General features: G+C 52.7%; 1 protein-coding gene and 1 long non-coding RNA gene across 3 annotated transcripts in view; one reads left to right on the top strand and one right to left on the bottom strand.

Moving 5' to 3' along the window:
* The window catches only part of LOC127575703 (arf-GAP with Rho-GAP domain, ANK repeat and PH domain-containing protein 1-like), an 82,965-nt gene that overhangs the window by 54,066 nt on the left and 16,030 nt on the right, over positions 1-12,869 (bottom strand). For both annotated transcript variants that reach the window (XM_052025681.1, XM_052025680.1), the window contains exons 4-9: positions 8,227-8,347; positions 7,010-7,224; positions 6,434-6,540; positions 4,342-4,541; positions 3,807-3,892; positions 2,386-2,568 (exon numbers count right to left, since the gene is read on the bottom strand). In XM_052025681.1, coding sequence (XP_051881641.1) covers positions 2,386-2,568; positions 3,807-3,892; positions 4,342-4,541; positions 6,434-6,540; positions 7,010-7,224; positions 8,227-8,347 — 912 coding nt within the window. The remainder of the gene's footprint in view (positions 1-2,385; positions 2,569-3,806; positions 3,893-4,341; positions 4,542-6,433; positions 6,541-7,009; positions 7,225-8,226; positions 8,348-12,869) is intronic.
* On the top strand, positions 6,960-12,156 carry LOC127575728 (uncharacterized). Its single transcript, XR_007957122.1, has 3 exons — positions 6,960-7,087; positions 8,253-8,354; positions 9,820-12,156. It is a non-coding gene; the product is annotated as an uncharacterized LOC127575728 (long non-coding RNA).

The following is a 12,869-nucleotide window of genomic DNA, read 5'->3' as shown; positions in this document are numbered from 1 at the left end:
ACAATTCACAAGGATGTTGCCAGGACTGGAGGGCTTGAGTTATTAGGGGAGAGACTGGATAGGCTGGGAATGTTTTCCCTGGAGCGAAGAAGGCTGAGGGATGATCTTATAAGGGTTTATAAAATCATGAGGGGCATAGATAAGGTGGATGGTCACAGTCTAGGGGTAGAGAGTCTAAAACTGGAGGGCATAGGTTTAAGGTGAGAGGGGAAAGATTTAAGAGAGATCCGAGGGGCAAATTTTTCCACACAGAGGGTGGTGGGTATATGGAACAAGCTGCCAGAGGAAGTGGTAGAGGTAGGTACAATTACAACATTTAAAAGACACTTGGACAAGTCCATGGATAGGAAAGGTTTAGGGGGATACGGGCGAAATGCAGGCAAATGGGACAAGCTCAGGAAGACACCTTGGTCGGTATGGATGAGTTGGGCTGAAGGGCCTGTTTCTGTGCTGTATGACACTAGAACCCCTGGTATCTACCCCACACCCACCACACCACACAGCCCCCCACGCTGCCCTCAACCTTCACCCTCCCCATACCCTCACACAGCGACTACCAGTCCCAACCCCCTGTCCCTGCTCCCCCACACACTGACCCACCAGCCTCCCTCCCTCCAACACCCTGATGACTTAACTCCACACCTTGTTGTCAATCAGACTTCAGATTCCATTTTACAAGGGGAGGTGGGGCGGAAAAGGGGAAATGAGTTTTGAATTGTTTTTGTTTTAAAAAGGAAAGTACATTGTGACAGAATTGTAAAAGAAATGTTTACCAGTAAATGATTTCCTCCCATGGGCACTTAAAGCTTCTTCTTATTCAAATAACCTTGACGTGCTGGACTAACCCTTATTGTGCTGGATTTCAAACCTTCCTCCAGATACCAGTGGGAATATCCCACATTCCTGCTTGATCCACGTCCCCCGAGACCCCAAGAGATTGCACAGTTGTGGACACAGCCCAGTCCATCACGCAAACCAGCCTCCCCTCTGCTGACTCCGTCTACACTTCCCACTGCCTCAGTAAAGCAATCAACATAATCAAGGACCCTTCCCACCCCGGACATTCTCTCTTCTCCCCCCTCCCATCAGGCAGAAGATACAAAAGCCTGAGAGCACGTACTACCAGGCTCAAGGACAGCTTCTATCCTGCTGTTATAAGACTATTGAACGGTTCCCTATTACGATAAAATGGACTCTTGGCCTCACAATCTACCTCGTTATGACCTTGCATCTTATCGTCTGCCTGCACTGCACTTTCTCTGTAACTGTGACACTTTATTCTGCATTCTGTTATTGTTTTCCCTTGTACTACCTCAATGCACTGTTGTAATGATCTGTATGGACGGCATGCAAAACAAGTTTCTCACTATACCTCGGTCCATGTGACAATAATAAACCAATTACTGTACACGAAGAGATGAATTCATGATCTCCCAATTGGGATAAATACCGCCAAGACTATCGTCTTAGGAATCTGTCAGGAGCCATCAATAACTCGTCCGCCACTTTGTTCAGCAGTCAGGAGATGGATGGAAATGAAATTATTAAAAAAAGGAATTAAGGTGAAGAAAGTGTCCTGCGATCGCTGGTTTTGGCAGGGGGATGTTTCCTCCTCGCTGGTGTTGGGAACAAAGGGTTCGTGCCCTCTGGGAGAGGAAGGGGGGAGGACCCCAGTCACTGACCCTGGGGAAAGAGCACCCTCCACTGAGTCCTGCCTCCTCCGTGACCTGATGTCATCTCCCTAACCACGCTCCCTGAAAGTAAACCATTGGATCACTGAGCAACTCGTGGGCTGAGCTCGGGATGTGTCAGACTACTTCCTGCACCAGAGAACCCAGTGTCCACATCCCAATCCATGGGTCAAAGACAGTCCCCACAACCCAGGGGAAACCGATCTCCGACCCCTGACCCCAGAGCACCCCATCGATGAGTCCTGACCCAAAGGAATCTAATCTTGATCCCTGGACCCAGGCAGTCTCATCACTGACCCCTGACCCCGGGGAGTCCCACACTGAACCCTGACCCTGGGGAGTCCCATCACTCACTCCAGACCCCTGACCCTGGAGAGTCCTACACTGAACCCTGACCCAGGAATGCCTCCCATCACCAACCCATGACCCAAGGGCCTTCATCAATGATCCCTGACCCAGGGATACCCCATCACCAACCCCTGACCTGGGAATGCCTCCATCACCAACCCCTGACCCGGGAGCATCCCATCCCTGACCCCTGACCTTGGGATGCTCCATCACTGACCCCGAGCCCCAGGGATACCTCCAGACCCAGGAAGGAGAGGGGTCTCCGTCTCTGTCACCCTCCCTGACCCTGGTGGCCCATACTCAGGGAACCCCTGGCCACAGGTCCAGGCCTCCAGCCCCCCCTCACCTTGTCCAGTTCCTCCTGGTTCCCGAACAGCAGGTGGTATCGGCGGTACTTCCCTTCCCGGTACTTGGCGCTGATGAAGTGCTTGCGGTCCATGCTGTTGCTGCTCTCGTAGATGGCCTCGCTCGGTGGCACGTTGGCTGCCCAGAAGCAATTGGCCTTCCGATTCCCAATATACTGGAACAGCTGGAAACGGGGAGGGGAGGAGGGAGAGAGCAAGTGGAGAGTCCATCACTCACAGCAAACACCGGCCTTACACAGCAGGATGGGACAGGTTCAGAGGGATACGGACCAAATGGGACTAGCTTAAGTCGGCACCTTGGTCAGCATGGACGAGTTGGGCTGAAGGGCCTGTTTCTGTGCTGTATTGTTCTATGACTCCATGTCCCCTGAGACCCCAAGAGATTGCACAGTTGTGGACACAGCCCAGTCCATCACGCAAACCAGCCTTCCCTCTGTTGACTCCGTCTACACTTCCCACTGCCTCGGTAAAGCAATTAACATAATCAAGGACACCTCCCACCCCGGACATTCTCTCTTCTCGCCCCTCCCATCAGGCAGAAGATACAAAAGCCTGAGAGCACATACCACCAGGCTCAAGGACAGCCTCTATCCTGCTGTTATAAGACTATTGAACGGTTCCCTAGTACGATAAGGTGGACTCTAGACCTCACAATCTACCTTGTTATGGCCTTGCACCTTATTGTCTGCCTGCACTGCACTTTCTCTGTAACTGTAACACTTTATTCTGCATTCTGTTATTGTTTTCCCTTGTACTACCTCAATGCACTGATGTAATGAAATGATCTGAATGGATGGCATGCAAAACAAGTTTTTCACTGTACCTCGGACTAGGAGGTCACAAAATTTGCTTGAATATATGAGAGTCACAGAGGGGTACAGCACAGAAACAGGCCCTTCGGCCCACCCTGTCCATGCCCGCCTACACTAATCCCATTTGCCCACATTAGGACCATATCCTTCTATACCTTGCCTGTTTAAGTGCCTGTCTAAATGCCTCTTAAACGTAAAGATTGTATCTGATTCTACCTCCTCTGGCAGCGTGTTCCAGATGTCAACCTCTCCGTGTAAAAAAAATTACCCCTCAGATCCCCTGTAAACCTCTCACCTTAAACCTGTGTCCTCTCGTTCCTGATACCCTACTCTGGGAAAAAGATTCTATCGACTCTTTTTATACCTCTGTCAGGTCCCCCCTCAGCCTCCTTCGCTCCAGGGAAAACAAGCCCAGCCTGTCCAATCTCTCCCCAGAACTAAAGTTCTCCGATCCAGGCAAGGTCCTGGAGAACCTCCTCTGCACCCTCTCCAGCGCAACCACATCCTTCTATAGCGTGGTGACCAGAACTGAAACCAGTACTCCGTCTGAGGTCCAACCAAGGTCCGAGAGGGACGGGGTGAAGAATTACCTGAATCAGCTGCTTGGTCCACACTTTCTTGTCCATCTTCAGGCTCCTGACTTTGGAGATCCCTGGTCCCAGAGCTCGGTGCTCCCCTGTGCGATGTGATAACGTGGGTCAGTGTCAGTTGTCCATTGGGATACCCGACCCTGGAGCCTGGGGCGTAATGACCAACAACCTGGCACCCAGCTGAGCAAGGGCCGGTGTTTCCACGGCACCTCACTCAACCTAATCTCGAGCAGTAGCCAGTGCTGTTAGCTGGGAAAACCGGGACCAATGTTTTGCACAGCAAGATCCCACAAGAGGGGTTTGACCAGATACTCAGTCTCCTAAGCACTTCTCAGAAAGGGAGCAATGAGATCAAATGACAACATATTTAGAAAATGCAACGCAATCTCCCTCAGTACCACCCCTCCCACAGTGTGACCCTCCCTCAGTACCACCCCTCCCACTGTGTGAGCCTCCCTCAGTAGCCCCCCAACAGCTCGGCATTCCCTCGGCAACAACCCCATTGGTTCCCCCCCCTCCCACCAGAAGCAGGTACCTGCACACTTCTTGCACATGACCACACACAGGTTGATGGAGGCCCACTCTGGTTTGGGGATCCCACAGTCCACACACACAGTGTTCGGCTCCAATGCCCAGATCTGCTCCGCCACCTCGTAGTTGGACAGGGCCTCGGCCGTGGACTCCCTCAGCGCCTCAACCCAATCGTCCTTCTCCGAGTCCGACTCCGCCACAAAGCTGTGTGTCGAGGGTGGGGACAGGAGAACGGCCCATCAGACGTTACGTCGTGGAACTTACATTCACCGTGCGCCATCCCCGACCTCAGAACAACCTTCAGAGGGCGGAAGGCCAGTCGCTGCTGTTGTGCCGGAAGTGTATTGGCCAAGTTGCGCACAGCAAGCTCCCACAGCTCAGCACATCACGGAAACCAGCCTCCCCTCCATGGACTCTGTCTCCACCTCTCACTGCCTTGGTGAAGCAGCCAACATAATCAAAGACCCCATCCACCCGGGTCATTCTCTCTTCTCCCCTCTCCCATCAGACAGAAGATACATAAGCCTGAAAGCACGTACCACCAGGCTCAAGGACAGCTTCTATCCCACTGTGATAAGACTATTGAATGGTCCCCTAGTACGATAAGATGGACTCTTGACCTCACAATCTACCTCGTCGTGGCCTTGCACCTTATTGTCTGCCTGCACTGCACTTTCTCTGTAACTGTAACACTTTATTCTGCATTCTGTTATTGTTTTCCCTTGTACTACCTCAATGTTGTGATGTGATGAAATGATCTGCATGGATGGCATGCAGGACTAAGTTTTTTCACTGTACCTCGGTACATGTGACAATAAGATAAGATCTTTATTAGTCACATGTACATCGAAACACACAGTGAAATGCACCTTTGGTGTAGAGTGTTCTGGGGGCAGCCCGCAAGTGTCACCACGCTTCCGGCGCCAACATAGCATGCCCACAACTTCCTAACCTGTACGTCTTTGGAATGTGGGAGGAAACCGGAGCACCCGGAGGAAACCCACGCAGACACACGGAGAGAATGTACAAACTCCTTACAGACAGCGGCCAGAATTGAACCTGGGTCGCTGGCGCTGTTATAGCGTTACGCTAACTGCTACACTCCCATGCCTGCCAATTTAATAATAACCCAATTTACCAAACAGCAATGTGATGAATGGGGAGAATTATCATCTCTCTGAGGGCCAGTTTGACATGGACCCTCCCCACTTCCCTGGGTGAGTCCGGCCCCAACAAGTCCCAAGAAGCTCGACCCCATCCAGGACAAAGCAGCCCGCTCGATCGGCACCCCATCCACCTCCCTAAACACCCCCTCCCTCCACCACAGGCCCACAGGGGCTGCAGTGTGCACCATCTACACAATGCACTGCGGTTACTCACCCAGGCTACTCCGACAGCACCTCCCAAACCCACCTCCTCTCCCACCCACAAGGACAAGGGCAGCGGGTACAGGGGAACACCACCACCTGCAGGTTCCCCTCCCAGTCACACACCGTCCTGACTTGGAAATATCTCGCCGTTCCTTCACCGTCACTGGGTCTAAATCCTGGAACTCCCTCCCCAACAGCACTGTGGGAGCCCCTTCACCAGAAGGACTGCAGCGGGTCAAGAAGGGGGCTCACCCCCACCTTCTCAAGGGGCAGTTAGGGACAGGAGATAAATGCTGGTCTTGCCAGCGATGCCCAGAGAAAAACAGCTGTGTCTCTATCCTGCACGTGAGTCACCCCTGCCTTTCGCTGGGACTAGCTCTTACCCTGGGCCAACCCCTCACAGGTTCTGTGGGCAACCAGTTCTCTGGTAACTGGACCAGAGCTCGGTGGTTTTCCTCCCTGTTCTCCAGGGCTGGGGTGGGTGAGTGGGTGGAGGTAAGCGAGTGAGGGGGTTGGGTGAGTGGGTGAGGGGGTGGGTGAGGGGTGTAGGTGGGTGAGGGGCTGGGGTGGGTGTGTTGTTGGGTGAGGGGCTGGGGTGGGTGAGTGGATGGGTGGTTTGGGTGAGTGGGTGAGTGGGTGAGTCGGGGGTGAGAGGTTGAGGGGCTGGGGTGGGGGTGTGGGGGTGTGGGGGTGGGTGGGTGGGTGGGTGGAGAGTGGGGAATGTACCTGAAGGTTCTGTACGGTGTGGTGAGGTCGAATCCCCGCCTGTCCGTCTCCTTCACCGTGGCCACGTTCATCTCCACCGACGTGATGCCGATTCCCAGCCGGTGATCCTGTGGGTCAGAACAAGCACCTCGGTAACGGAGGAAGCCACGGTACGCAGGTCCCGGCGGGGTCGGGGTCCTGGGCGGAGAACAGAGGGGAGAGGCAGAGGAGAGCTGGCAGGGGAGGGGAGGGGGGAGGGGAGAGGGGAGGGGAGAGGGGAGAGGGGAGAGGGAGGGGAGAGCTGGCAGGGGAGGGGAGGGGAGGGGCAGAGGAGAGCTGGGAGGGCACGGGAGGGGAACAGAGCGGGGGTGAGATTACCACCCCTCCCACGGTGCAGAACTCCCTCAGTACCACCCCTCCCACAGTACTGATGTTGCAGGACAAGACTCCACAGGTTCCAGAGTCCTGTTTACCAGTCGGAGTGACTCAGGTTAATATGTGACACAGAACAAGCAGAGGAGGAGAGCTGGCACAGTCACGATGGGTCAAATGGCCAGCTCTGGGTGCAGTGCTGCCCAGCAGAGGGAACGGACTCACCTCCTCGTTCTTGTACAGCCACACCTTGTCCCCACGGATGGACACATAGACCTTATTCCGGGAAGCCCGCAGCTCCAGGTATCCATACTTCTCTCCCAGTTCTGAGATGCTTTCCCGCAGGAAGTAATCGGAGACCCGAGTCCCCCTCAGCTCCTGCCTCTCCTTCCTCTCCTCCACCGTCTGCTGGATCACTCGCACCCAGTCATTCCGTTCTCCTGGGGCAACACGCCACAGGTATCAGCCCAGCCTGCTCCCCCCGACGTTCCAACTTCCCCCTCCTCCCTCCGATGTTCCAACACCTTCCGATGCTCCAACTCCCTCCAACGTTCGAACTAACTCCGACGTTCCTCAATATTCCAACTTCCCCCTCCTCCCTCCAATGTTCCAACTCCCTCCCCCTCCCCTCCGACGTTCCTCCCCCCCGACGTTCCAACTCCCCCTCCTCCCTCCAATGTTCCAACTCCCTCCCCCTCCCCTCCGACGTTCCTCCTCCCTCCGACGTTCCAACTCCCCCTCCTCCCTCCAATGTTCCAACTCCCTCCCCCTCCCCTCCGACGTTCCTCCTCCCTCCGACGTTCCAACTCCCTCCTCCTTCCATCTTCCCTCCCTCCCTCCAGCATTCCCCCACCCTCGTCCTGTTTCCCTCCAATCCTCCTCCTTCCCTCCAAACCTCCCCAACCCATCCTCCTCCAGCCCTCCCTCCAAACCTCCTTTCACACTTCATTCGAAACTTCCCTCCTCCATTCTTCCTCCCTCCGCCCCCCAACCTCCGTCACTCCAAACCTACCCCCAACCCTTCCTCCAAACCACCCTTCCTCCTCCCTCCTGCCTCCAAACCCCCTACCATATTTCCCTCCTCCCTCGCCTATAACCCTCCTGCATCCCTCCAAACCGACAATCACTCCTCCCCTCCCACCATCCTCCAACCTCTCTCCTCCCTTCAAACATCTCTCCTCCCTCCAACATCCCTCGGTCCCCAAACCTCACTCTTCCGTCAAGACGCTTTGGAAACCTCCACATCTCCCTCTAAGTCTCCCTCTGCCCTCCACATCCCTCCAACACCTCCATCCAACCTTCCACACCACGGTAGATGTTCCAGGCCAGACCACAGGATGGAGGGAGGCGTGGACGTTCGAAGGAGGTGTGGACAGTGGTGGGTGGGTGGATGGGGTCGGTGGGGGGGGGAAGGTGGGGGTGGTGGTGTGAAGCCCACTCACCGTCACTCTCTGCCCGGAACACAAAGGTCCGGTTGGACGTGACGACCTCGAACTTCTGCTCACCGACGTAGGAGACCCGAGTGATGGATCTGACGGAGATAACTCGCTTGGAGTAAACTTCCTGCAGGGTGAGAGGGTAGGGAACGAAGCCTCAGTGTGGATCCACAAAAACACAAGCAGCAGCATCGGCATTCTTGCGCCCGTTCACCCTTTCCACACCCACCGTGGCTGATCAGTTCCCAGCCTCAGCTTGTTTCCCACAACCCTCGACCCCCTGCCAGTCTCAGCCTCAAATATACTCAGCGGCTCTTCTCCCCCTCCCATTGGGCAGAAGATACAAAAGCCTGAAAGCGCGTATCACCAGGCTCAAGGACAGCTTCTATCCCGCTGTTATAAGACTATTGTACGGTCCCCTAGTACGATAAGATGGACTCTTGACCTCACAATCTACCTCGTCGTGGCCTTGCACCTTATTGTCTGCCTGCACTGCACTTTCTCTGTAACTGTAACACTTTATTCTGCATTCTGTTATTGTTTTACTTGTACTACCTCAATGCACTGTGTGATGACCTGTACGAACGGTACGCAAGACAAGTTTTTCACTGTACCTCAGTACAAGTGACAATAATAAACCAATTTACTGAGCCTCCACAACAGGAGATGTAATTCTTCCTCACCTCCGTCCTGAATGGACACCTCCTGATTCTGAAACAATGCGCACTTGTTCCATTTAGCCCCACTTGGGAAAACACTCTGCTCCCACTCTCTCACTCCCCCTCAGAAGTTTATGAGTGTCTGCACCAGACCCATTTGCCTGCTTCTATAAAACACTGGTTAGACTGCACCTGGAGCACTGTGTGCAGTTCTGGTCACCACACTACAGGAAGGATGGGATCGCACTGGAGAGGGTGCAGAGGGGATTCACCAGGAATGTTGCCTGGATGGGAGGACTTTGGTTATAAGGAGAGACTGGATAGGCTGGATTTGTTTACCCCAGAGCACAGAAGGCTGAAGGGGGGACCCCGTCCAAAATGATGAAGGGGAGGGGTTGATAGGTTACATAGTCAGAATCCTTTACCCTTGCTGGATGTGTCTAAGACAAGAGAGCATGGGTGTACCCTTGGCCCTCTCCACTGCCAGGGCAAGGCCTAACGCAAACCAGGGGAACAAGCCTCACATTCGGCCTGGGTGGTCTACAACCCAAGGGCTTGAACGTTGAACTTTCCATTTTCAGGTGGCCTTCCCCTTTGGTGTGCTTCCCCCTCTCTGTCTCCTTCCAATCCTTCTCCATCTGATTCTGGGTCCATCTGTCCTTCACCCCTCTCCTAACGTTAACAGCTTCCTTACTGATCAGATCGGTGTTCCTGCTTATCACCCTCCAGCCTCTGTCTCCACCTTCGCCCTCCCCTTCCCACACCTGGCTCCATCTGCCCATCATCCTTCACCCCTCCTCAATCCACCAATCAGCTACCGGCTCCTGCTTCACCCCTCCCTCCCCTTTCTCCCCTTTATACTGGCCATCTCCCTCTTCCACTCTCAGTCCTTCCGCAGGGTCTCGACCCAAAGTGCTGACAATCCCTTTTCCCCCCACAGATGCTGCTCGACCCGCTGAGTTCCTCCAGCAGATGGTTTGTTGCTCCAGATTCCAGCATCTGCAGTCTCTTCTATCTTGTGCCCCATAAGCTGAGATGGTGACACCCCTCACCCTTGACTCTCCAGCTAAGGGGAGCACCTAGCCTGTCTAACCCTGTCAGAGGTTTTCAAGTTCAAATGAGATCCCTTCAGAAGCCTGAAGTCCCACACCACCAGGTTCAGGAACAGCTACTTCCACTTCAACCATTCGGTTCTTGAACCAACCGGCACAATCCTAATCACTACAGTTTGGCAACACTATGACCACTTTCCACTAAAATTGACTTTTTTTTGTTCTAATTGTGTTCTTTCTTGTAAAAATTGTGTGTAATTTGTTTTTTGTGAATGCTGCTTATCTGATGCTCTGTGCCTGTGATGCTGCTGCAAGTAAGTTTTTCATTGCACCTGTGCACACATGGACTTGTGCACGTGACAATAAACTCGACTTTGACCTTCTCATTCTCCACTGGAAACAAACCCAAATAGCTTCACCTGCAGGAACAGCAGAAGCTGTGGTGAAACTGAGCAAGAGGCACTGGAGATCATCTTTGAAATGAAAACGTTTCATCAATTGCCTCTCCAGTCAAAGAGTCACTCGGAGTACTGTGTGCAGTTCTGGGCTCCTTATTTAAGAAAGGATGTGCTGACGTTGGAGAGGGTTCAGAGAAGATTCACTGGAATGATTCCAGGAATGAGAGGGTTAACATATGAGGAACGTTTGACGGCTCTTGGGCTGTACTCCTTGGAGTTCAGAAGAATGAGGGGGGACCTCACAGAAACATATCAAATGTTAAAAGGCCTGAACAGAGTAGATGTGGCAAAGTTGTTTCCCATGGTAGGGGAGTCTAGTACAAGAGGGCACGACATCAGGATTGAAGGGCGCCCATTCAGAGCAGAGATGTGGAGAAATTTCTTTAGCCAGAGAGTGGTGAATCTGCAGAATTTGTTGCCACGGGCGGCTGTGGAGGCAAAGTCATTGGGTGTATTTAAGGCAGAGATTGATAGGTATCTGAGTAGCCAGGGCATCAAAGGTTATGGTGAGAAGGCGGGGGAGTGGGGCTAAATGGGATAATGGATCAGCTCATGATAGAATGGCAGAGCAGACTCGATGGGCTGAATGGCCGACTTCTGCTCTTTTGTCTTATGGTCTAAAGCCAACAACCTTTTATCTGCACCTCTTAGTCTTGTTCACAGTACTGATACTAGTGTGTCAAGAATGAAACGGCAGGTCGTTCACTGATCTCAGTATCATTACACGATCAAATGCAGAAGTCTGAAATAAAGTGCGAGTGCAGTAGTTTTTTCACATTTACTGGAAGGGAACTCAGTCACAGGGTGTGCTGCAGCAACAAATGCAGAAGTTTGAAATTAAATGTGAGTGCTGATGGTTTTCACAATTACTGGAAGAGAATCCACACACAGGGAGTGCAAGTACGATCTGCACGTCGCAGATAGAAGCTGCTACCCTTCCTGTTACAGTAATGGAACCCTCACCCGACCACTGCAGCACCCCCTCTGCATCACTGTGGACCACAGTCCTTAAACAACCAGCAACTGTCCAAATGGGTCCCAAGCCACGAAAGGGACAGTTCAGTAACTGCAGATCACACTAAGGACCCAGTTGCAATGGGAGGATGGGCTCGACCACAGTTCTTGCATTCCCATATTTTGGGAAGTATCTTGACCTCCAACGTGCCTCACCCCAGTCACCATCTCCTCTTACCCCGAGTCACAGCATCCCCCGTCATTGCCCAATGCCCCCACATCTAGCCCCTGCTAAATACCAACCTGAACCGGCCTGTGCAACCTTAATCCTCCCTCAGCAACATTCAGAGCTACCATCGGGCAGGAGGTACAGGAGCCTGAAGTCCCACACCACCTGGTTCAAGAACAGTGACTTTCCTATAACCATCAGGTTCTTGATCCGACCTGCACAACCCTAACCCTACCTCAGCAACGGGACACTACAGACCACCTCTTGCACTACCGTGGACTTGCCACTGATTATTTTTTGTACTAATGTTTTTTGTACTAATAAGGGAAGCACGGTAGTGTAGCAGTTAGCGTAACGCTATTACAGCACCAGCGACCCGGGTTCAATTCCAGCCGCTGTCTGTAAGGAGTTTGTACGTTCCCCCCGTGTCTCCGTGGGTTTCCTCCGGGTGCTCTGGTTTCCTCCCACATTCCAAAGACGTATGGGTTAGGAAGTTGTGGGCATGCTATGTTGGTGCCAGAAGACTGGCAACACTTGCGGGCTGCCCCCAGAACACTCTACGCAAAAGATGCATTTCACTGTGTGTTTTGATGTACATGTGACTAATAAATAAATATCTTATATCTTATTTTGCAGTCTTTTTTTTACACTGTCTTGTATAATTTGTGTATTCTGTGTTGTCTGTACCTATGTGCCTGTGATGTTGCTGCAAGTTTTTCATTGTACCTGTACCTCACCGTACTTGTGTACGTGACAATAAATTCAACTTGACTTGGAGTCGTCCAAGTAGACGCAGGGGATATCACTCTAATACTAGAATATCATAGAATCACACAGCACAGAAACAGGCCCTTCAGCCCACCATGTCTACGCTGACCATCAAGTACCTCAGAGTCATACAGCACAGAAACAGGCCCTTCAGCCCAACTTGTCAATGCCGACCAAGGTGTCTTCCAAGGTACCTATCTGTACCTTTCCCCTTTACCAGCACTTGGTCTGCAGTCTTCTATGCCTTGGTGATGGAACTGCTCACCCAGATGCTTCTTAAACGTTGTGAGAGTCTCTCTCTCCATCCCCTCAGGGAGTACATTCCAGATTCCAACCCCCCTGGGTGAAAAAAATCTCTCCTCAGATCCCCCCTAAATCTCTTACTCTTCACCTTGAACCTGTGCCCTTTTGTCTTAGACACCTAAATCATGGGGAAATATTTCCTACTGTCTACGCTATGGCTAATTAATTTTGTACACCTCCATCAGGTCCCTGCTCAGCCCCCTCTGCTCCACGGAAAACAAACCCA

Source organism: Pristis pectinata, chromosome 11, assembly GCF_009764475.1.
Source record: "Pristis pectinata isolate sPriPec2 chromosome 11, sPriPec2.1.pri, whole genome shotgun sequence".
Taxonomy (NCBI): domain Eukaryota; kingdom Metazoa; phylum Chordata; class Chondrichthyes; order Rhinopristiformes; family Pristidae; genus Pristis; species Pristis pectinata.
This window is presented reverse-complemented; position numbering and strand designations above follow the sequence as displayed.